The sequence below is a fragment of the Anomaloglossus baeobatrachus genome, chromosome 10, assembly GCF_048569485.1.
Source record: "Anomaloglossus baeobatrachus isolate aAnoBae1 chromosome 10, aAnoBae1.hap1, whole genome shotgun sequence".
Lineage (NCBI taxonomy): Eukaryota > Metazoa > Chordata > Amphibia > Anura > Aromobatidae > Anomaloglossus > Anomaloglossus baeobatrachus.
This window is the reverse complement of record NC_134362.1, coordinates 107,080,926-107,107,619: the sequence shown is the minus strand read 5'-3', so window position 1 is coordinate 107,107,619 and position 26,694 is coordinate 107,080,926. Positions and strand designations below refer to the sequence as shown.

General features: G+C 45.8%; 1 protein-coding gene across 3 annotated transcripts in view; it reads left to right on the top strand.

The window, feature by feature from the left end:
• Positions 1 to 26,694, top strand: part of WT1 (WT1 transcription factor) — a 193,489-nt gene that overhangs the window by 159,062 nt on the left and 7,733 nt on the right. For all 3 annotated transcript variants that reach the window (XM_075326602.1, XM_075326601.1, XM_075326600.1), the window contains 2 exons: positions 20,492 to 20,642; positions 21,315 to 21,404. In XM_075326602.1, coding sequence (XP_075182717.1) covers positions 20,492 to 20,642; positions 21,315 to 21,404 — 241 coding nt within the window. The remainder of the gene's footprint in view (positions 1 to 20,491; positions 20,643 to 21,314; positions 21,405 to 26,694) is intronic.

The following is a 26,694-nucleotide window of genomic DNA, read 5'->3' as shown; positions in this document are numbered from 1 at the left end:
GAGTTTAGAGAAGGGGTTCATTCGTAAGTCTGTCTCTCCCGCGGGAGCTGGGTTTTTCTTTGTTCGGAAGAAAGAGGGTGATTTGCGTCCCTGCATACATTACAGGGGTCTCAACGCAATCACAATAAAGAACAAATACCCGTTACCTTTAATTTCGGAGCTCTTTGACAGACTGAGGGGAGCTCGGGTTTTTACGAAGTTGGATCTGCGGGGTGCATATAACTTGGTACGAATTCGAGAGGGTGACGAATGGAAGACTGCTTTTAACACCCGAGACGGTCACTATAAATACCTCGTCATGCCTTTTGGTTTATGTAATGCACCCGGAGTATTTCAGGACTTCGTAAACGATGTGTTCCGGGATTTGCTGTTATCCTCCGTCGTGGTGTATCTGGACGACATCCTGATTTTTTCTCCTGATCTGGAGACTCATCGTCAGGATGTCGTTCATGTCCTTTTCCGTTTAAGGGAGCACTCCTTGTTTGCTAAACTCGAAAAGTATGTATTTGAGCAGTCCTCATTTCCTTTTTTGGGTACATTATCTCACAAGAGGGCCTGGCTATGGATCCTGCGAAGCTCTCTGCTGTCCTGGAATGGTCCGAACCTCGTTCCTTGAAGGATGTGCAACACTTCTTAGGATTCATAAATTTCTACCGGCAGGTCATACCCCATTTCTCCACTTTGGTGGCTCCTTTGGTGGCCTTGACTAAGAAAGGTGCTAATCCGAAAGTCTGGTCTACTGAGACATCCCAGGCTTTTGAGGCAGTAAAAAGACACTTTTCAACTGCTCCCGTTCTTCAAAGACCCGATGAGAATAAGCCTTTCCTCTTGGAGGTTGATGCATCCTCAGTGGGTGCTGGAGTGGTCTTGTATCAAAAGAACGGTGTAGGTAGAAAAAGGCCGTGTTTCTTCTTTGCTAAAACCTTTTCACTGGCAGAGAGAAACTATACCATTGGGGATAGGGAACTGCTCGCCCTGAGATTAGCCTTGGAGGAGTGGCATCACTTGCTAGAAGGAGCGAAACATCCTTTCCAGGTCTATACAGACCATAAGAATCTGACATACTTACAAACCGCTCAGCGTCTGAATCCTCGCCAAGCCCGCTGGTCCTTGTTTTTCTCCCGCTTTCACTTCTCCATCAACTATCTGTCTGGGAGTAAGAATAACAAGGCAGACGCCCTGTCTCGCTCTATGGTTTCTACCCAGGAAGAGATTGACGAACCTCGTCTTATCCTTCCCTCCAGGGTTTTTCATATGCTCTCCCCTGTGACGTTAGACCAAATCCCACCGGGCAAGACCTTTATTCCGCCTAATCGACAGAATGATATACTGTCGTGGGCCCACACCTCAAAGGTGGGTGGGCATTTTGGTGGCCACACTTAGCCAGCCATGTCAAGAGATATGTCGGTTCCTGCTACTCGTGTGCTTACAACCGTCCATTACGGCAGAGACCGGCTGGGCTCTTGCATCCTTTACCAGTGCCAGATAGACCATGGGAGGTGGTAGGCATGGACTCTGTGGGTGATCTTCCGTGTTCACAGGGACATCGATTTGTGTGGGTCATTACGGACCATTTCTCCCGGATGGTTCATCTCGTACCGTTATCAAGAATCCCATCTTCCAGGGTACTAGCCAAACTATTCATCAAACATGTCTTTAGGCTTCATGGGATGCCAGATCGTATCATTTGTGATAGAGGTCCGCAATTTGCTTCCCGTTTCTGGCGAGATCTTTGTAGCCTTCTGCGAATTGAGTTGAATCTCTCTTCGGCATACCATCCGGAGACCAATGGTTTGGTTGAGCGTACCAATCAATCCATGATTATATACCTTTGACACTTTGTTGCTGAGAACCACGATAACTGGTCCTCCCTCCTACCCTGGGCAGAATTTGCCCTTAACAATTCTCTGGCTGAGGCCTTGGGCAAACACCGTTCGTACTCAATAATGGGCAACACCCTAGGGTACCGGTACCGTTTCCCGCTGCTGCACCTCCTCCTCTTGTGGCCGACTGGGAAACTAATGCCAGAGAGGTCTGGGATCAGACTCAAGCGTCGATCCAAGCAGCTAAGGATCGTATGAAGACAGTGTCCGATCGGTTTCGTCGCCCGGCTCCTGTCTTTTCTCCTGGGGACTTTGTGCGGCTCTCTGAAAAACACATGAAACTTAGAGTGAGCTCTGTCAAATTTGCTCCTCGCTTCCTGGGTCCTTATGAGGTTCTTCGACAGGTAAATCCTGTAGTCTACCAATTGAAGATACCCGTCCATCTTAGGATCCATGAAAAATTCCATTGGCTATTTTACCTCACGCTCGTGAAGTGCACTCTGCTGCCTCTGATTCCTCTCGCTCTAGCTATGAGGTACGAGCCATAGTTGGTTCTAAGATGGTTCGAGGGCGCAGGTTCTTCTTGATAGATTGGGAGGGCTACGGTCCGGAAATTTGCTTTTGGGAGGCCTGAGGAGGCTGTCCATGCTCCTGACTTAGTTGCCGATTACCTGCGCCGCCGGGAGGGGGCCCTTGAGGGGGAGGTACTGTTACGGTTCCTGTTTCTGGGTATCTGCGTGTCTCCTTTCCCTTTGCTGTGGCACTGGAGACTATGTTCGGATTTCTTGCTACTGCACATGTGCGAGTGCTGGAGACTAAGGCGGGCTTTGCACACTACGACATCGCAGGTGCGGTCAATTTGGGGTCAAATTGAAAATGACGTACTTCCGGCATCGCATGCGACATCATAGTGTGTAAAGGTTAGTGTGTAAAGGTTCGATGATACGATTAACGAGCGCAAAAGCGCCGTAATCGTATCATCGGTGCAGCGTCGGCGTAATCCATAATTACGCTGACGCGACGGTCCGATGTTGTTCTTCGCTATTGCGGCAGCACACATCGCTGTGTGTGAAGTCGCAGGAGCGAGGAACATCTCCTACTGGCGTCACCGCAGCTTCCGTAGGATATGCGGAAGGAAGGAGGTGGGCGGGATGTTTACATCCCGCTCATCTCCGCCCCTCCGCTCCTATTGGCCGCCTGCCGTGTGACGTCGCTGTGACGCCGCTCGACCCGCCCCCTTAATAAGGAGGCGGGTTGCCGGCCAGAGCGACGGTCGCAGGGCAGGTGAGTGCATGTGAAGGCTGCGTAGCGATAATTTTCGCTACGCCAGCTTTCACAAGATATTGTACGTGCGACGGGGGCGGGGACTATCGCGTGCGACATCGCAGCATCGGCTTGCGATGTCGCAACGTGCAAAGCCCGCCTAAGTCCTATCTTGGAGCCATTGCACATGTGCGAGTGACATCATCACTGACACGAGGTCACATGTCTCTGACACCTTCTAAGCTGATTGGCCACTGGTCATGTGCTTGTGACACGAGGTCACATGTCTCTGACACCTTCTAAGCCGATTGGTCACTGGTCATGTGCTTGTGACGCCTTGCTCGGTGATAGGCCAGCGTGACGTCATTGCTGTCATTCTGGCAGCGGATTGGCTCTGGTGTCCTCCATCTTGGATGAGGCACAGAGTCTATATAGGACCCTGACCCACGCTGCTCGGCACTCTGTCCTCTTGGTTCATGCATGAGAGTAGACGCTCTGTGCACGTCCCCCCAGGCATCTCTCTGTCTATGCTAGGGGAGCGCTATCGACAGGATAGCATTCTTGTACCTTACAGCTGTGGTCCGTATCCTCGCACCTTATTGGTGCGGACATAGGCAGGTACCTGTGACACATGTTCAGGCTGGGCCTTGTGATTCTACTCGTAGGTGGACGTTGCCGCTAGGGTAACGTTCCTTATACTGCGTCTGGCAGTTGTTCGTATCCTCGCACACTAGGGGAGCGAATATAGGTAGGAGCTTTGTGCGGCTTGTGCTGCTGTCCGTCTCTTTTGCACCACTAGTGGAGCGGACCTAGGCAGGTGCCATATCTAGAGGTTCGTGTCCTCGCACACTAGTGGAGCGAACGCAGGTAGGAGCTTTGTGCGGCTTACGCTGCTGCCCGTCTCCTGGCACCGCTAGTGGAGCGGACTTAGGTAGGAGCCATTTCACACTCACTGCTTTTGTTTCTGTGACCATTAACAGAGACCATACCACACACCCTCCAAGTAAGGGAGAAATTGCTTTATTTCCTAACTATATTCCTCTGTGAGTTTAACAGAGGTATTGCACTCTGCACTTGTGCTACTACTATTTACAGCGGCACACTTATATACTCTTCCTCACTCATTTACATATCCCTTTTACGTTAATGCTAAATACGGTAGTCGCTGTGACTTTAACAGTACACGCCGTGATTGGCTCTAGTGTCACTGAGACGTATCAGTGTCAGTACTGCTTTCGTGGTACAAGATACCCCTTATCCTCTGCTATAATGCAGAAATGAGAGAACCAAGGAAATAGTAGTCATAGGCCTCAGACAGGACCGATGCATCAAAAATTACGTCAACACAGCTTTTTTGCAAAAATATGACAAACATTTATTAAATAGAATCAATGGCAAAAAAGTGACATCTATAATATAATGACAAAAAGGTATACACAGGACAATGATCAGGCTCATAAGGTTGTCACTGAAGTCAAACACATGGGTTCACCACCCATCAGGGGAGCAGTGTCAAACACAGTAGGGATATGACCTGATTGCCTCCAATACAATAGGTAAAAAGATTGCTCCAATACCCCAGCATAAGTACATAAAACATCAGGGAACCGTTAAAGGCATACATCCTATCTTATGGAGCCAAAATTTGTATGGCATATAGTAACCGGAGGGTCAGGTCATAAACCAAATACTAATAGCATAGCAGACAGGTAACAATGAGCAGTATCAACATAATTATGTTAGTCAGTCCCTGTCCTACACTCACCCATACTGGTAAACGTGTAGCCCGAGAAAAACGTGCCCCGACGCGCACGTTTCGCTGTCTTCTTCGGGGGGCCGTGGTGTAGCAGAGTCTTTGCACGGTGGACCCTGACTGTCTGATATCCCTTTGGTTTTTATAATCAGACAGCCCCCCGTAACAGGACGTAGATGTACGGGCTAGGCCGTACTACGTTCGTGACGCATCCCACGGTGTGTGGTGAAATGGGACACCACCGCTGCTGTTGTGGGGCACCCAGGGGAGATGTTGTGGGTAGGGATGGTGGCGCCGGGACTCGGTGTCTCTGTGCAGGGTATAGCGGCCGCAGGGAGGGGTTGTTTATTCACAGTTAATAAACCACACAAGTCTCTGATAAACCAAGGTGCTGGTGCCCGGTGCCGCGGCTGGTTGCATTCGGGTCCCCCCACCCAGCTGGTGGTCTCTATCCTTTTCCTCTGCACTGTTTTGTGTAAGGTGGAGTTCCTAGTCTGAAACTCAGGAGTCCGCTCCCGGCTGGATGTGGCCTAAGCAGCCGTGCCCGCAGACGCTGGCCCGTGGGATCTGTGGGCCCTGGCGATAACCTCCTATCCTTATCGGTGGGCTGTTGTCTTCTATGAAGGACTTTGGGTGGGACAGGACCTCTAGCCCTGGCCTCAATCGGTGAATCAACCAGTCCGCTTGTTTACGGTTCTGGCTTCAGTGTCCAAGTACCCCCCTTTGTGCTACGGTTTCTGGGTCGGTTCCCTGTGTCGGTACTGGTGGGCTACAACCCTGTCCCGATCCACCTCAGTTCTGCCAAGCCGTCTTCCCGTCTCCTGCTGATGGAGACCACCGTCTGCCTCCTAGCCAGAGGTACCAGGGATCCAACCCTGGTACCGTTTAACTTGAACTTTTCCTGTTGGAGCTACGCTTAGCGCCAGCCCACACTCCTCTCCAAACCGAACTACCAACTTGTCTGCTTGTTTTCCCGCCCCGGGCTGTCTAGACCCCTAGATGGGCGTGTCCAACTGCCTGGTCATGCCCACTGGTGTGTCTATCTTTCCCTAAGGGGGGGTGACTAGGGTTTCTAGGTTGGCTGTGTGTTTCCTAGTGAGGGAAGGTGTTATGCAGGGGCCTATCTGTGACAACCTGGTTTTGCCAGGGCGTCACACTAAGCATCCTCCTAGGAAATTGTATCTCTGGGGTCAGTATCATATTGGCCAAAAATATCATAATAATATATAATAATATAATATCATATTGGCCATAATTGGCCACTCTGACATGCCATGTGTCTGTCCGGTAACAGGAAAGTCTTTTTAGGGTACAGGGTCTTGAGTAGTGCATGTCTGCACTCCTCGAGTCTTTCCCTGGTTCCCTAATCTTGCCATTCACAGTCAGGAAATTATGGCTGAAGTCAGCACAAAGCACCCACCAGATGCAGCCTAGGTATCCTGTGGACCTGCACATCTGGCCTTGTCACTCGTCAGACACTACTCTACACATTGAACTATCATGAAGTCTGTCGTCTGCTTCCAGAGACTGGCTCTTCCCCTTGTGGTTTATTTTCCACAGCGTAACTATCGCTTGTCCTAATGTCAGTAGCTGAACAAGCTTATTGTCTCTACACTAACTGGCCACTAGATGACATTTCCCAGAATAATTATAATCTGCATTCTTACATTATTCTACGCATGAACACTTCACTTTACATTACATCACATAACACATTATTCTTTACATTGCATGGGGGCTCCGTCAAGCACCTACAGCTACCCCACGCTGGTAAAAAAGCATGATGTATATAATTAGGATGCGCGAACATGCATAAGTCCATGTCAAGTGTGATTTGTATAGCGAGATTACAGCCTATCAGTGTGCATATGCAAGTACATACTTGTGTAAACAAAGCTGTATTCACAAAGCGTAGTGACGCCATTACAGAGCGCATACGCGCAACCAAGTAGTATTCCTAAAGCACGGCAGCGCTATAGTCCAACAGTCATCAGCCATGAGTAAATCTAAACAATGAACTACATAGGCTACAGAGACAGAAATTAGATGATTGGAGGGTGCAAGTATAGACAAAAGTGGCACACATAAAATCAAGTTGCCAATCAAAATATAGAGAAAAAAGTGCCTCCATATCAAGAGTGTTAACCATAATAATTGTAGAAATTGTAATTGGCCCATAGAGTCAGCCAGCGTAGATGAAGGACGGGTGTGTGCGAACCACACATCAAAATAAGTCCAGCCGGAACATCATGAATAAACATATAGATACCAGAATAACCTATGCTTATTATAGTGACATCAAGCACTAGAGATATCCCATTACAACCAGCAAAAAAAGGGGAGAGGATAATATATCAGAAATACACAGCAAAGTCACCTAAATAACGAGGGCAAATATAAATGTGAGGACGAGGTGCCATTATGTAAATGGATAATAACAATTATGAATGTAATGGCATAAGAAGCAGGATTATTCTTTCATGGGTATTGAGACAAGCATTTTGACATGAAGAATTATTCAAAAGCTGTTCCAATTCCAACCATTAGGTGATGCCATTTCCATCTGTCAATAAGTTGATGAATCAAATTAGTCTAGATAGTAGGATAACCAAACAGAGAATTATGAGTATGTACACTACAGACCAAACGTTTGGACACACCTTCTCATTCAAAGAGTTTTCTTTATTTTCATGACTCTGAAAATTATAGATTCACATTGAAGGCATCAAAACTATGAATTAACACATGTGGAATGAAACTGAATATATGACTTATATTCTAGGTTCTTCAAAGTAGCAACCTTTTGCTTTGTTTCCTGCTTTGCACACTCTTGGCATTCTCTTCAAAAGGTAGTCACCGGAAATGGTCTTCAAACAGTCTTGAAGGAGTTCCCAGAGATGGTTAGCACTTGGCCCTTTTGCCTTCACTCTGCAGTCCAGCTCACCCCAAACCATCTCGATTGGGTTCAGGTCTGGTGACTGTGGAGGCCAGGTCATCTGGCATAGCACTCCATCACTCTCCTTCTTAGTCAAATAGCCCTTACACAGCCTGGGGGTGTGTTTGGGGTCATTGTCCTGTTGAAAAATAAATTATGGTCCAACTAAACGCAAACCGGATGGAATAGTATGCCGCTGCAAGATGCTGTGGTAGCGATGCTGGTTCAGTATGCCTACAATTTTTTAATAAATCCTCAACAGTGTCACCAGCAAAGCACCCCCAGACCATCACATCTCCTCCTCCATGCTTCACGGTGGGAACCAGGCATGTAGAGTTCATCCGTTCACCTTTTCTGCGTCGCACAAAGACACGGTGGTTGGATCCAAAGATCTCAAATTTGGACTCATCAGACCAAAGCACATATTTCCACTGGTCTAATGTCCATTCCTCGTGTTCTTTAGCCCAAACAAGTCTCTTCTGCTTGTTGCCTGTCCTTAGCAGTGGTTTCCTAGCAGCTATTTTACCATGAAGGCCTGCTGCACAAAGTCTCCTCTTAACAGTTGTTCTAGAGATGTGTCTGCTGCTAGAACTCTGTGTGGCATTGACCTGGTCTCTAATCTGAGCTGCTGTTAACCTGCGATTTCTGAGGCTGGTGACTCGGATAAACTTATCCTCCGCAGCAGAGGTGACTCTTGGTCTTCCTTTCCTGCGGCGGTCCTCATGTGAGCCAGTTTCTTTGTAGCTTTTGATGTTTTTTGCCACTGCACTTGGGGACACTTTCAAAGTTTTCCCAATTTTTCGGACTGACTGACCTTCTTTTCTTAAAGTAATGATGGCCACTCGTTTTTCTTTACTTAGCTGCTTTTTTCTTACCATAATACAAATTCTAACAGTCTATTCAGTAGAACTATCAGCTGTGTATCTACCAGACTTCTGCGCAACACAACTGATGGTCCCAACCCCATTTATAAGGCAAGAAATCCCATTTATTAAACTGACAGGGCACACCTGGGAAGTGAAAACCATTTCTTGTGACTACCTCTTGAAGCTCATCAAGAGAATGCCAAGAGTTTGCAAAGCAGTAATCAAAGCAAAAGGTGGCTACTTTGAAGAACCTAGAAGATAAGACATATTTTCAGTTGTTTCACACTTTTTTGTTAAGTATTTCATTCCACATGTGTTAATTCATAGTTTTGATGCCTTCAATGTGAATCTACAAGTTTCAGAGTCATGAAAATAAAGAAAACTCTTTGATTGAGAAGGTGTGTCCAAACCTTTGGTCTGTACTGTATGTATTCAAGGATATGAGTGTATCTAACTGCATGTAGTCTCCAGTATATAGTATTAGGCTAAGTATATTCTATTTTCCTTAGATACCTACTTAAGTAGGCTAAATATTTATCATTATTTTTATAATTTTCTGTGTTGTGTATTACTCATTTGGGACCTCAGGCTTAGGAAATAGATGGGAGGAGCGGAGCAGGCCACCACAGGATACGAGGAGACGCGGAGAGTATCTGAGCGACGTACACAGTAAAAAAAACCTGTAAAATCAAACAAAGACACACATTGTCTTCTGAAAAGTGAAAAGCACTAAACGTTTTTTTTTTGTTTTTTTTTGTAACCTGTGCTGAGCTTCTCCACTTCTCCCATCTATTTCCTGCTGCAGAGGCAGGATGGGAAGGAGGTGACGTCGGGTCATCTTCCAGCGCTTGCGCAGAACGCTGGAGGCAGAGGGGAGATCGCGGTCACGAGATTATGGGCGGGCACTTGCGATGCAATCACAGCGCCACCTATAATCTCGTGCCTGCGACCACGTCACCAGCGGTCCTCGCGTGCACGGGACCTCGGGCGCAGTGGGCGGCGTCCTGAGATATGAAATGGAGCAATGGCGGATGGCGTCAATCTGCAGGAGGGACAGCAACGGACACAAGAGAGCCCGCCCCCATGGATAATTTACAAGAATTACAGACAAAAAGGTACAACTTTATAGTGTGTTTAATTTGGTTTCAAAGGGGGCACAAAAAGTACAGGAACCTTGCTAGAATGCAGCCCACAAGCTGCATAGGGGGAAACTTTTAGGTTTAAAGCTAAATTTCTGATGACAGGTTCCCTTTAACATTGCACAAATAAACTTTTTGACTTTTTTATTCCTGAGTTGAGTGATCTATTCTCTGCCGGATGCTTTTTCCTTTATTCTCACAACTTTTGACCACTATTAAGTCAATCACTGTTTATGTCCATGTGACATAACTTTAGGATTAGTTCTAGTGACCAGTGTGAACATTTTAAGATTTCTGATTGCTTTTATAACCAGCGATATATTAGATGACTTCCTCCTATCTTAACCCTTTTTTTGTCATGCCACAGCCAGTTGTCATGTGAAATGTAAAAAGTGTGTAAAACTCCGAATTAATCTGGCAATTATTAGAGTGAATCGATGCCAAATTCCTTTCACATGAAGCAGCCAGTTATCAGTTCAGCTGGGAAAGAACTATCGTGTCTTAGAATAATTTTTTTTTGACAAATATTTGGCTGCATTTCTTTATTACTGACTACCGTATTTTTCGGACTATAAGACACACTTTTTTCACCCCAAATGTTGGGGGAAAGTGGGGGATGGGGGGTGCGTCTTATAGTCTGAATGTAGGGCTGCGGGGAATGAGGGTGCTGCGGTGGAGCGGGTCATCGGCGGCACGAGCAGGCTGTAGCAGCGCCTGCCGTGACCATGTGGACCCGCCCATTTCATATGCACGCCCATCCTCCCGCCCATCTCTCAGCGCTAAAGCCGGCACAGACAGGTGGGCGGGATGATGGGCGGGGGGTGTGCGCATACTAAACAGCCGGCCGCATGATCACCCCTGGCAACTACAGCCTGGAGTGATGATGTGCGGCTGTATTCACTGCTCCCCGCACATCATCATCAGCGCGGGGTGCAGTGAATCAGTACACTCACCGTTCCCCTGCAGCACCGCGATCTCCTCCTGTCTGCCGGCCGCGCTGTGTGGAGACTAGCGGTGCTCACAGCGATGACGTCATCGCTGTGCGCATGTGTCCACACAGCCGCGCCAGCACAGACAGGAGGATATCTCGATGCTGCAGGGATTGTGGCCGGCTCCACACAGCGCTACTGGCACAGACGGGAGGAGGAGCAATGCTGCATGGAGCGAGGAAAGGTGAATATAAATATTTATTTATTTATTTTTTGCGCGTGCCACAGGATGCAGGACATATAGCAGGATGGAGGTATATGAGCAGGATGATGGCATATAGCAGGATGGAGATATATGAGCAGGATGATGGCATATAGCAGGATGATGGCATATAGCAGGATGATGGCATATAGCAGGATGGAGGTATATGAGCAGGATGGGGGTGTATGAGCAGGATGATGGCATATAGCAGGATGATGGCATATAGCAGGATGATGGCATATAGCAGGATGAGGGTATATGAGCAGGATGATGGCATATAGCAGGATGATGGCATATAGCAGGATGATGGCATATAGCAGGATGGGGGTATATGAGCAGGATGATGGCATATGAGCAGGATGATGGCATATAGCAGGATGATGGCATATAGCAGGATGATGGCATATAGCAGGATGGGGGCATATGAGCAGGATGATGGCATATGAGCAGGATGATGGCATATAGCAGGATGATGGCATATAGCAGGATGGGGGTATATGAGCAGGATGATGGCATATGAGCAGGATGATGGCATATAGCAGGATGATGGCATATAGCAGGATGATGGCATATGAGCAGGATGATGGCATATGAGCAGGATGATGGCATATGAGCAGGATGATGGCATATAGCAGGATGATGGCATATAGCAGGATGGGGGCATATGAGCAGGATGATGGCATATGAGCAGGATGATGGCATATAGCAGGATGATGGCATATAGCAGGATGGAGGTATATGAGCAGGATAATGGCATATAGCAGGATGATGGCATATAGCAGGATGATGGCATATAGCAGGATGGAGGTATATGAGCAGGATGGGGGTATATGAGCAGAATGATGGCATATAGCAGGATGGGGGAATATGAACAGGATGATGGCATATGAGCAGGATGATGGCATATAGCAGGATGATGGCATATAGCAGGATGATGGCATATAGCAGGATGATGGCATATAGCAGGATGATGGCATATAGCAGGATGATGGCATATAGCAGGATGGGGGTATATGAGCAGGATGATGGAATATGAGCAGGATGATGGCATATAGCAGGATGATGGCATATAGCAGGATGATGGCATATAGCAGGAGGATGACATATGAGCAGGATGATGGCATATGAGCAGGATGATGGCATATAGCAGGATGATGGCATATGAGCAGGATGATGGCATATGAGCAGGATGATGGTATATGAGCAGGATGATGGCATATGAGCAGGATGATGGCATATGAGCAGGATGATGGTATATGAGCAGGATGATGGCGTATATAGCAGGATGATGGCATATAGCAGGATGATGGCATATTGCAGAATGATGGCATATAGCAGGATGATGGCGTATATCGGAGGATGATGGCGTATAGAGCAGGATGGGGGTATATAGCAGGATGGGAGCACATACCAGGATGAGGGTATATAGCAGGATGCGGCCATATGCCAGGATGGGGTATATAGCAGGACAGGATGCGGCCATATACCAGGATGAGTTATATAGCAGGATGGGAGTACATACCAGGATGGCAGTATATAGCAAGATGGGGCTATACCAGGATGAGGGACATATATATATACAAGGCAGGAGGATCATTACCAGGATGGGGTACCTTAGTAGAGAATTTGGGGACATTACCCCCATAATAGTGTCAGCAGCAGATCCTCGCCCCATAACAGTGTGTCATGACCACATTTTTTGCTTAAAATTTTATTTTCCTATTTTCCTTCTCTAAAACCAGGGTGCGTCTTCTGGTCCGGTGCGTCTTATAGTCCGAAAAATACGGTAAATTTTAATATCTCATCTCACACGTTAAATTAGAAAAAAATATAGTCAACATAGTTAATAATATTAGTACTAACATCAATGACAAAATGACAGTAAAATATGATAATGCGACTTTCTGAAATTGCCACGAGTGCAAGGTGTTCAAACTCAAAAGTAATTTTGCTAGACAAAGAGCTCTGGTGACAGGATTTAAAGCCATGAAGTCTTATCTGATATGAAAACAAATATGTCTGAAAGTCCCATCAATAAAATTGCAGACATGAAGAATGTTAAGGTTCATTTATAGTGAAGAAGCTAACGGTTCATTTACATGGGCTGACTGGGGGCACTAAATGATCACTGATCGGAACACTATTATAAGGTTAATGTGCAGGTTAATAGCATTATGAAGGTGCCTGGATGCTGTAATGAATTTGTGGTAACATTAAAACATAGACACCCTCCGGTCTACGCGATTAAAAACATTTTTTGTTCAAAACACGTAGACCGGACAGTGTCTATGTTTTAACTTTTGGAAGAATAAAGCAAAAGTTTTAATATACTGTCTGCGGATACTGGTCTTCTTCTAATATGGATTGCTTCTGTTCAGAAACCAGCCTGATATTTTTCTGTGCATCACACCTTCTGAGATATCCTATCTACTCTGCTGAGCTGAACTGGTCTCTTGTTTCTGTAAAGAATTTGTGGTACCCAGGAGAAAATTAACTTTTTTTTCTCCGTGAGCTGACAGCTTTCTGTCATGAACGCATGCCTGCACAGCTACAGTGATTGCTCACAACAAAGGTAGCTGTAAGTACACCTATAGGAACAAAGGCCATTCATAGTATAAAAAGCTTATGTGTGAGGTAATATGATGTCAGTGGAGAGACAGACACAGACTGAGAGACAGACAGACACAGACAGACAGACAGGCACAGACAGAGAAAGAGGCACACAGGGAAAAAGACAGAGACAGATAGGAAAAATAGCCAGACAGACAGACAGAGATAGACAGAAAGACACACGGGGAAAGAGACAGAGGCAGACGGAAAGAGACAAAGAGAGACAGACAAGGAAAGAGACAGAGGCAGACAGGGAAAGATAGACGGGGAAAGAGACAGACAAGGAAAGAGACAGACAAAGACAGACGGGGAAAGAGACAGATGGGGAAAGAGACAGACCTGGAAAGAGACAGGCATTAAAAGAGACAGACAGCAAAAGAGACAGACAAAGACAGAAAAGGAAAGATGGGGAAAGAGACAGACGGGGAAGAGACAGATGTGGAAAGAGACAGACGGGGAAAGAGATAGACGGAGAAAGAGAGACGGGGAAAGAGACAGATGGGGAAAGAGACAGATGGGGAAAGAGACAGATGGGGAAAGAGACAGATGGGGAAAGAGACAGATGGGGAAAGAGACAGACGGGGAAAGAGACAGACGGGGAAAGAGACAGACGGGGAAAGAGACAGACGGGGAAAGAGACAGACGGGGAAAGAGACAGACGGGGAAAGAGACAGACGGGGAAAGAGACAGACGGGGAAAGAGACAGACGGGGAAAGAGACAGACGGGGAAAGAGACAGACGGGGAAAGAGACAGGCGGGGAAAGAGACAGGCGGGGAAAGAGACAGGCGGGGAAAGAGACAGGCGGGGAAAGAGACAGGCGGGGAAAGAGATAGACAGGGAAAGAGATAGACAGGGAAAGAGATAGACAGGGAAAGAGACAGACAGGGAAAGAGACAGGGAAAGAGACAGACAGCAAAAGAGACAAAGACAAACAGGGAAAGACGGGGAAAGAGACAGACGGGGAAGAAACAGATGGGGAATGAGACAGACAGAGAGCCAGACAAAGACAGAAAGGGAAAGACGGGGAAAGAGACAGATGGGGAAAGAGACAGACGGGGAAAGAGACAGATAAGAAAAGAGACAGACAGAGAAAAGACAGACAGCAAAGGAGACAGACAGAGAGACAGACAAAGACAGACAGGGAAAGAGACATACGGGGAAAGAGACATACGGGGAAAGAGACAGATGGGGAAGAGACAGACCAGGGAAAAAGATAGACCAGGGAAAGAGACAGACCAGGGAAAGAGACAGACCAGGGAAAAAGACAGACCAGGGAAAGAGACAGACCAGGGAAAGAGACAGACCAGGGAAAGAGACAGACCAGGGAAAGAGACAGACCAGGAAAAGAGATAGACCAGGGAAAGAGACAGACCAGGGAAAGCGACAGACCAGGGAAAGAGACAGATCACGGAAAGTGACAGGCCTGGAAAGAGACAGACCTGGAAAGAGTCAGACGGGAAAGAGTCAGACAGGGAAAAAGACAGACGTGGAAAGAGACCGACACAGAGAGAGAGACAGACACAGAGATAGAGACAGACAAACACAGAGGCACAGAGATAGAGTGAGACAGAGAGACTGATACAGAGACAGAAAGAGAGATAGACACAGACAGACACAGAGACAGACAGGGAAAGAGACAGACATAGAGACAGACATAGACTGAGAGAGAGACAGAGAGACAGTTACTCTCCCGATATATATATTTATATATATATATATATATATATATATATATATATATATATAATTGCCTTATTCTGTCTGTCTGTCTGTCTTGCTGCAAAATTGTATCACGGTGAGTGTCATTACAGTGACAACCGTCTGATTGGCCGCTGGGCTCGGCCTGGTCCCGCCCCCCCACGGATTGGTCGCCGCTGGGCTTGGCCTGGCCCCCCCCCCACGGATTGGTCGCTCGCCTCGGCCTGGCCCCGCCCTCCGCATGGATTGACCGCTCGCCCCGGCCCTCCGGACGCATTGCCAGACATAACCTTGCGATGCTGGGATCGTGACGGAGCCGGTGGACGCTGGTAACCATTATACACATCGGGTAACTAAGGTCCCTTGGTTACCCGATGTGTATCATAGCTACCAGTGTACACCGGCTCCGTCACGATCCCAGCAGCGCCAGACATAACCTTGCGATGCTGTGATCGTAACGGAGCCGGTGAATGCTGGTAAGCATTATACACATCGGGTAACTAAGGTCCCTTAGTTACCCGATGTGTATCATAGTTACCAGCGTACACCGGCTCCGTCACGATCCCAGCAGCGCCAGACATAACCTTGCGATGCTGGGATCGTAACAGAGCCGGTGAATGCTGGTAAGCATTATACACATCGGGTAACTAAGATCCCTTAGTTACCCGATGTGTATCATAGTTATCAGCGTACATTACTATTATAGCATGGGGGATGGAGCACGATGGGGAGTGCGCAGCATGGGGGATGGAGCACGATGGGGTGCGCAGCATGGGGGATGTAGCACGATGGGGGGTGCGCAGCATGGGGGATGTAGCACGATGGGGAGTGCGCAGCATGGGGGATGGAGCACGATGGGCAGTGCGCAGCATGGGGGATGGAGCACGATGGGGGGTGCGCAGCATGGGGAATGGAGCACAATGGGGAGTGCGCAGCATGGAGGACGGAGCACGATGGGGAGTGCACAGCATGGGGGATGGAGCACGATGGGGAGTGCGCAGCATGGGGGATGGAGCACGATGGGGGTGCGGAGCATGGGGGATGGAGCACGATGGGGGGTGCGCAGCATGGGGGATGTAGCACGATGGGGAGTGCACAGAATGGGGGATGGAGCATGATGGGGAGTGTGCAGCATGGGGGATGGAGCACGATGGGTGCGCAGCATGGGGGATGGAGCACGATGGGGGGTGCGCAGCATGGGGGATGGAGCACGATGGGGGGTGCACAGCATGGAAGATGGAGCACGATGGGGGGTGCGCAGCATAGGGGATGGAGCACGATGGGGGGTGCACAGCATGGGGGATGGAGCACGATGGGGGGTGCGCAGCATGGGGGATGGAGCACGATGGGGAGAAGGCAGCATGGGGGATGGAGCACGATGGGGAGTGCGCAGCATGGGGGATGGAGCACGATGGGGGTGCACACCTCCCCCCAAAACACACACACACCGCCACACGCGCACTGCACAACACACCACACACACACTGGGAACCACAAACACCGCCCTACACAGACACCCACAAACACAGACAACGCCGCACACACACAACACCCAACACACAAACACCGCAGCATACACAAATATACGCACATACCGCGCAACACACACACATTGCACAAAACATACCTCCCCCAAAACACACACACGCACCCCACAGCCACACAAACCGCGCAACACACACACACAACGCTACAGACACACAGCGCTCTACAAACAACGCAACACACAAACAACACCACTCTCACCCCCCGCCACACCCAGACAACACCCAGAACATGTATAGCGCCCTACACAAACACTTGGTAACTACACACAACAACATCTATATATATATATATGTATCTTGGTCGCTCCTTTAATTGGTCATTTACTGATGTCCAAGTTGTGTTTAATATATATATATATATATCTATATATATAACAAAAATCATACATTAACTACACAATACGTAAATTCTAGAATACCCGATGCGTAGAATCGAGCCACCTTCTAGTATATATATATATATTCCTACCTATTACAACTTTATCACCTGACTAAAATTCCGCCTCCCCTGCATTCCCAACACCACTGCACCCCCCATTTTCTTACCACCTCCAACCTCCTCTTTACTTAATGACTGATCTCACCTTTCTACTTATAATTCACTCTTTTTTTATTCTTGTTCCATACTCTTTCTGCTCTATTTTCTCTTCTCCCACCAAACTCCATGTGGTGCTATATACAGTATTAACAATACCTCTCCTACTCTATTTTTTGGCTTTTTCTGGTACCATTCCCATATCCTCCATACACATTTATTATTCACTTATTTTTCTTTTCTTTTCCTTCTTTTATCTACTTATATATTAAATTTGTTCACACTCTTGAGTTAAGCACACATCTTTTCCTCTATGTATTCATTTTTGGCCAAAGCTTTTTTAAAAAATTGAGGTTAAGTATCCATTGGAAATTTCTCGGTGCCCATGTCTCTTGGCACTTTTTTTTCCTTTAAATTCCCCCATGTACCTGTTAACCCCATCTGTCATGTTTTTCACTTGATAAAGACACCAATTCATGGCTGAATCATGATGTCTTAATAAAAGAACCTCATCGCATCTTCCTGCAGCAAGAAAGCTTCTTCCTTTAGTGCAGCCTATTTTTACCAGTGTTTTTTAAACTTACCATTAAACTTTACCATTAAACTTAAACTTATCATTCAGACAGAGAGTATAAATCATTGAGCTAGTTCTCCAAGCTACCTGGTTTACTGACGGCTTTTAAAATTAAGTCTTTTCTAAAATGCAGCAGTGATTCCAGAGTAAGATATAACTGAAATGACGGAGTTGAGCTCTGATTACCTTTGGTTCAGGCAGTATGAAACAGTCATCAATTTCTCTTTAAAGTATGTTAATGAAATTATAATCTAAAGGTCTTCATTACCAGCTGGCCAACGGCACTAAAAGATCAGCCATTTGTTTTTTGATCTGTGGTTGTGTAATAGCCAAGTTATACAGGCAGATCGTGATTTAAATGTACACTTACTGATCATTATTATAATATTCAATGCACATAGGTCGCCATTTTTCTCAGCTGCACAATGTGCTGCCGAGAACAATAATCTTTTGGGTGTCCCCTCGTCAGGTCATGAGCAGCCCATGTAGACTGCACGATGATCATGAAATGAGCGTGCCTTCGAGTGCTCGTGCATCATAATGTTGCACTGGGATTGCACCTTTACAGTGCGGTGGTTTCGGCGTGAGCTGTTAGTTGACAACACAGATGTAATATTTGTAACTCATGACAGCTGTGATATAAAAACACACAATATGGCTGATGTTGACATTGCAAATTGAACGCAATGATCATGACTTTGATGAATAATGTAATTATATATATATATATATATATATATATATATATATATATATATATATATACAGTTAGGTCCAGAAATATTTGGACAGTGACACAATTTTCGCGAGTTGGGCTCTGCATGCCACCATATTGGATTTGAAATGAAACCTCTACAACAGAATTCAAGTGCAGATTGTAACGTTTAATTTGAAGGTTTGAACAAAAATATCTGATAGAAATTGTAGGAAATTGTAGGAATTGTACACATTTCTTTACAAACACTCCACATTTTAGGAGGTCAAAAGTAATTGGACAAATAAACCAAACCCAAAAAAAAAAATTTTATTTTCAATATTTTGTTGCGAATCCTTTCGAGGAAATCACTGCCTTAAGTCTGGAACCCATGGACATCACCAAACGGTGGGTTTCCTCCTTCTTAATGCTTTGCCAGGCCTTTACAGCCGCAGCCTTCAGGTCTTGCTTGTTTGTGGGTCTTTCCGTCTTAAGTCTGGATTTGAGCAAGTGAAATGCATGCTCTATTGGGTTAAGATCTGGTGATTGACTTGGCCATTGCAGAATGTTCCACTTTTTTGCACTCATGAACTCCTGGGTAGCTTTGGCTGTATGCTTGGGGTCATTGTCCATCTGTACTATGAAGCGCCGTCCGATCAACTTTGCGGCATTTGGCTGAATCTGGGCTGAAAGTATATCCCGGTACACTTCAGAATTCATCCGGCTACTATTGTCTGCTGTTATGTCATCAATAAACACAAGTGACCCAGTGCCATTGAAAGCCATGCATGCCCATGCCATCACGTTGCCTCCCCCATGTTTTACAGAGGATGTGGTGTGCCTTGGATCATGTGCCATTCCCTTTCTTCTCCAAACTTTTTTCTTCCCATCATTCTGGTACAGGTTGATCTTGGTCTCATCTGTCCATAGAATACTTTTCCAGAACTGAGCTGGCTTCATGAGGTGTTTTTCAGCAAATTTAACTCTGGCCTGTCTATTTTTGGAATTGATGAATGGTTTGCATCTAGATGTGAACCCTTTGTATTTACTTTCATGGAGTCTTCTCTTTACTGTTGACTTAGAGACAGATACACCTACTTCACTGAGAGTGTTCTGGACTTCAGTTGATGTTGTGAACGGGTTCTTCTTCACCAAAGAAAGTATGCGGCGATCATCCACCACTGTTGTCATCCGTGGACGCCCAGGCCTTTTTGAGTTCCCAAGCTCACCAGTCAATTCCTTTTTTCTCAGAATGTACCCGACTGTTGATTTTGCTACTCCAAGCATGTCTGCTATCTCTCTGATGGATTTTTTCTTTTTTTTCAGCCTCAGGATGTTCTGCTTCACCTCAATTGAGAGTTCCTTAGACCGCATGTTGTCTGGTCACAGCAACAGCTTCCAAATGCAAAACCACACACCTGTAATCAATCCCAGACCTTTTAACTACTTCATTGATTACAGGTTAACGAGGGAGACACCTTCAGAGTTAATTGCAGCCCTTAGAGTCCCTTGTCCAATTACTTTTGGTCCCTTGAAAAAGAGGAGGCTATGCATTACAGAGCTATGATTCCTAAACCCTTTCTCCGATTTGGATGTGAAAACTCTCATATTGCAGCTGGGAGTGTGCACTTTCAGCCCATATTATATATATAATTGTATTTCTGAACATGTTTTTGTAAACAGCTAAAATAACAAAACTGTCCAAATATTTCTGGACCTAACTGTGTATATATATATATATATATATATATATATATATATATATATATATATATATATATATATATATAAAAAGTATATTGGAAGCATTAACAGTAATATTAAAGCAAGGCCTTAATTACATGTAAACATTTTTGTTATAGGATGTCAGACGAGTTCCAGGAGTGACCCCGACTATTGTAAGATCAACATCAGAAACCAATGAAAAGCGACCCTTCATGTGCGCATATCCAGGATGCAACAAGAGATACTTCAAGCTATCCCATCTGCAGATGCACAGTAGAAAGCACACAGGTAGTAATGCAATACTCCGCTTCAGAGGTGGACCAGGGGCCCAAGAGGTTAGGGTGTCCATTACCTCCTATACAGGTGGGATTGTGCATTATGATGAGCTCTTGGGCTGCAAAGGGCCCATATACTGTTCTTGCACAAGGGTCCTTTTTGTCTGTGTCCGCTAGTGCTCAGCATGCTGCACTATATCTGCTAGTCAAGGGGGAAAAAAGCTCATGTACAAGGCATTATGTCCATATGAAATATTACAGTATTGACCTCAGTTGCATGTCTGGCGTTGTTCACTTGTTTCGGTTATGTTGAGGATTTTGGAGTAGAATTGGGTAGATTTTTGTCAGCACAATAAATACATTTTTTCCATGAGATGAATGAGAAGGTTTTTTCCTTTGAGGATGCTGATTCATGTTTACTTTTGTAGATCCCACACGAAAAAACTCAACTTTTGGATTATTTCCACTGTAGATCAACCCATTTAAAGGGGCTAAAAGGGCCAGCTGCCATGTAGACTCCTGACAACTGCACGTCTGGGGCAGAACTCTAGATGTCAGCCTTGCATGTCTACCATATATCATCTATAAATACTTGTGGGATATCGGCAAATGTGCATATACAATGGATGTTGGCAGGTAATTTAATAACTAATTATGTGGCTTATTACATATATTTTCTTTTAAGGGGAGAAACCCTACCAATGTGACTTTAAAGACTGTGAAAGGAGGTTCTCCCGTTCAGATCAACTGAAGAGGCACCAAAGACGACACACAGGTTGGTAGCTTGGTGACATACACGTATAGGTCAGAAATATTTTGTGACATGGTTCTTCATACCAGAAATAGGATTAATATTTTTAAGAATAGGTTCTCTACTCACTAGAAATGTACAATAAGAGAGATCAGAGGAAAAAGGGAATGAATGAGTATAGGAGCATACAATTATAAAAATGAAATATAAAACTTATCACACAGCTGTCATGGAAGTATGTACCGTATTTTTCGGACTATAAGGGGTACTTTGCACACTACGACATCGCAAGCCGATGCTTGCGATGCCGAGCACGATAGTCTCTGCCCCCACCGCAGCGATATCTTGTCATAGCTGCCGTAGCGAACATTATCGCTACGGCAGCTTCACATGCACTCATCTGCCCTGCGACATCGCTCTGGCCGGCGAACCGCCTCCTTCTTAAGTGGGTGGGTCGTGCGGCATCACAGCGATGTCACACAGCAGGTGGCCAATAGAAGCAGAGGGGCGGAGATGATCTGGACGTAAACATCCCACCCACCTCCGTCCTTCCGCATAGCCGGCGTGAGCCACGGTGACGCAGGTAGGAGATGTTCCTCGCTCCTGCGGCTTCTCACACAGCGATGTGTGCTGCCGCAGGAACAAGGAACAACATCGTACCGTCGCTGCAGCTACATTATAGAAATGTCGGACACTACACCGATGATACGATTACGACGCTTTTGCGCTCGTTAATCGTATCATAAAGGATTTACACACTATGATAATAACGGCGACGCCAGATGTGCGTCACTTTCGATTTGACCCCACCGACATCGCACCTGCGATATCGTAGTGTGCAAAGTACCCCTAAGACGCACCGGCTATAAGACACACCCATGTTTTAGAGGAGTAAAAAATAGAAAAACAAATTGAAGTAAAAAAATGTGGTCATGACACACTGTAATGGGGGGGTAGGTCTGCTGCTGACATTGTTATGGAGGTAATAATATTCCCAAATTCTGTACTCATATCCCCCATTCTGGACCTCTTCCAGGTATATATGGCCCCCATCGGGGAATATATATGTTCCCCATCCTTCTAAGTGTGATTCCTCAACCTGGTGTGTGTGTGTGTGTATATATATATATATATGATCAAACCCCATCCAGGTGTACAGTAATGGCTTTATATACTATATTTATTGCCTTAATTTTACAGATGTGATGTCACCTAGCTTTCAGTTTGGTCTGCCTCTGCACTAGAAACAAAGTCTCCCATAACTCAACAGGTCTTGCAGTGATATAATGAAGAGGTGGGGCACTGTGCTGATCTGTGCTGCTCTGGCCCCGCCTCTTCATTACATCACTGCAGGACCTGTTGATTTATGGTAGACTTTGTTTCTAGTGCAGAGGCAGGACCAAACAAAGCAATGTGAGACTGCGGACTGTGCTGTAATGGTATGTCGTGCTCTGGCCTGGACACGGCAGTGATTTGCATTTCCTCCGGGCCAGACATGACTGCAGCGGCACCCTGCTCCTGCCACTTTCTTAAACAGCGAACACACAGTCTCCTCAGCCGCTTCAGGAAGCCGGCAGATGGAGCACCCATGTGTGTCCGCTGTTTAAATTAAACAAGTATTGATTTGCTGCTCCTCACACCCGCTTCTAGTCACTGACTGAAGAGAGCAGAGAGGTGGGCTGGGAGCAGCTAATGAATATTCGTTTACTTTAAACAGCGGGCACATGTGGTTTCTCCAGGTGCCAACTTCCTGCAGCAGCGACCCTCCCTGCCTCCTGTGATCCCACTCATCAGTCGCTCCCTCCCACTCCACAGCCACTGCCTCGGACTATAAGATGCACCCCACACTTTCCCCCCAAATTTGGAGGAAAAAAAGTGCGTCTTATAGTCCAAAACATACGGTATATATGCATTCTAATATGTATCAGTCGTGTGCACATAAATGCAGTGTGAATTGAACCCATATGCAGAAAAACACAAGAACCAAAATGAAGCACAAGAGACCAATGATGGAGACAATAGAAAATATATTGAACGGTTCAATCATCTCTATTTAATACTGATAAACAACATGCGACTTTACTCATTGTTTCTTCAGGACTTGGATCTCAGATCTATTGGTAAAAAAAAATCATAAAAAATAATTTTCACATGGATTTCAGTAGACATTGTGAGCCAAAATCTGTGTGAAAAAATGAGGCCACAAATATCATAACCCTAAGGGGTACTTTGCACACTACGACATCACAAGCCGATGCTTGCGATGCCGAGCGCGATAGTCCCCGCCCCCTTCGCAGCAGCGATATCTTGTGATTGCTGCCGTAGCGAACATTATTGCTACGGCAGCTTCACATGCACTTACCTGTCCTGCGACGTCACTCTGGCCGGCGAACCGCCTCCTTACTAAGGGGGCGGGTCGTGCGGCGTCACAGCGACGTCACATGGCAGGCGCCCAATAGAAGCGGAGGGGCGGAGATGAGCGGGACGTAAACATCCCGCCCACCTCCTTTCTTCTGCATAGCTGGCGTGAGCCGCAGGACGCAGGTAGGAGATGTTCCTCGCTCCTGCGGCTTCTCACACAGCGATGTATCCTGCCGCAGGAACGAGGAACAACATCGTACCGTCGCTGCAGCTAAATTATAGAAATGTCGGCCCCTACACCGATGATATGATTACGATGCTTTTGCGCTCGTTAATCATATCATAAAGGATTTACACACTACGATATCGACAGTGACGCCGGATGTGCGTCACTTTCGATTTGACCCTACCAACATCGCACCAGCGATATCGTAGTGTGCAACGTACCCCTAAGAGCACTGGCAACATGTGACAATCAATGACGAAGGAAATAAATGGAGCAAGATTGTGTGTTAGAAGAAACAATTTATTAAAAGAGCAATAAAATAAAATGCCTGACCTCACTTCCTGACAAATCACCTGCGTTTTTGGTACCAAAAACGCAGGTAAAAGGCAGGTAAAATGCACCACTTTTGATTAGCATGCATTTTTCCTGCGTTTTTGATGCCCTCATTGATTTCAATGGGTGACAAATGTTGACAAAAACGCAGGAAGAATGAACATGCTGCATTTTTTTTGTCACAAACTGTTGACAAAAAAAACGCTGACAAATAAACTGCAATGTGCTAATGACAAATCTGACTTCTCATAGACTTTGCTGGGAAGTCAAATGTCAGAAAGTTCTGCTGACAAAACTGCAGCCAAAAAAGCAGCAAAAAAGCAGCAAAAAAAGCAGCGTGCGCATGTAGCCTTATAGTACAGTCATGGCCAAAAGTTTTGAGAATGCTACAAATATTAATTTTTACAAAGTCTACTGCTTAGGTTTTTCTAATGGCAATTTGCATATACTCCAGAATGTCATAAAGAGTGATCAGCTTAACAGCAATTACTTGCAGAGTCAATATTGGCTAAGAAAATGAACTTTAACCCCCAAAGCACATTTCAACATCATTGCATTCCTGCCTTAAAAGGAGCAGCTAACATTGTTTTAGTGATTGTTCCATTAACACAGGTGTGGGTATTGATGAGGACAGGGCTGGCGATCAATCAGTCATGATTAAGTAAGAATGTCACCACTGGACACTTTAAAAGGAGGCTGGTGCTTGGTATCATTGTTTTTCTTCAGTTAACCATGGTTGTCTCTAAAGAAACACGTGCAGCCATCATTGCTCTGCACAAAAATGGCCTAACAGGGAAGAGTATCGCAGCTACAAAGATTGCACCTCAGTCAACAATCTATCGCATCATCAAGAACTTCAAGGAGAGAGCTTCCATTGTTGCCAAAAAGGCTCCATGGCGCCCAAGAAGGACCAGCAAATGCCAGGGCTGTATCTTAAAACTGTTTCAGCTGCGGGATCGGACTACCAGCATTGCCGAGCTAGCTCAGCAATGGCAACAGGCTGGTGTGAGTGCTTCTGCACGCACTGTGAGGTGGAGACTGTTTGAGCAAGGCCTGGTTTCAAGGAGGGCAGCAAAGAAGCCACTTCTCTCCAGAAAAAACATCAGGGACCGACTGATATTCTGCAAAAGGTACAGGGAGTGGACTGCTGAGGACTGGGGTAAAGTCATTTTCTCAGAAAGAATCCCCTTTTCGATTGTTTGGGACATCTGGAAAACAGCTTATTAGGAGAAGAAGAGGTGAGCGCTACCACCAGTCTTGTCTCATACCAACTGTTAAGCATCCTGAAACGATTCATGTGTGGGGTTGTTTCTCAGCCAAGGGAATCGGCTCACTCACAGTCTTGCCTAAAAACACAGCCATGATTAAAGAATGGTACCAGAATGTCCTCCAAGAGCAACTTCTCCCAACTGTCCAAGAGCAGTTTGGCGCCCAACAATGCCTTTTCCATCATGATGGAGCACCTTGCCATAAAGCAAAGGTGATCACTAAATGGCTCATGGAACAAAACATAGAGATTTTGGGTCCATGGCCTGGAAAGTCCCCAGATCTTAATCCCATTGAGAACTTGTGGGCAATCATCAAGAGACGGGTGGACAAACAAAACCCAACAAATTCTGGCAAAATGCAAGCATTGCTTATGCAAGAATGGACAGCTATCAGTCAGGATTTGATCCAGAAGTTGATTGAGAGCATGCCAGGGAGATTTATAGAGGTCCTGAGGAAGAAGGGTCAACACTGCAAATATTGACTTGCTGCATGAACTCATTCTGTCAATATAACCTTTTGGTACTCATAATATGATTGCAATTATATTTCTGTATGTGATGTAAACATCAGACAAACACAATTAAAAACCAGAGGGCAACAGATCATGTGAAAATATAATATTGGTGTCATTCTCAAAACTTTTGGCCATGACTGTAGTAGAAAAATGACCTTCCACGAGGTATCTTCATATGTAATACTGCAGATATAACTAGTATTATTAAGCCATATCTTAATTGAAGAATAATGAAATTAAAGTTCTGTCTGGAGTAAGATATGCAGGTGCTAGACCTATTCTATGAAGACATTTATCCTAAAAAGGCTTCAAACTTATTTTGCCATTTCCTTTTAATATGTGCCAACTATCCAGTTTACTTTTACCTGCATGCTTTTATTGGAGGATGGCTATCGAGTTTTGGGCTATGACCTTACATAAAATATCTTCAGTAATCCAGAGAACAGGTCACTATGCAGCAGAGATTGAACAAGTGCTCCTCTGCTTCATTCATAGTGTATGGGGCAGTTTTTCCGTCAGTCCCATAGACTCGTGCTAGTGATCATATGTTGCAGACTCCTTTCCATGGCTTTAGGAATTTTAAGTTTAGCACCACAATTGACTGATTGTGT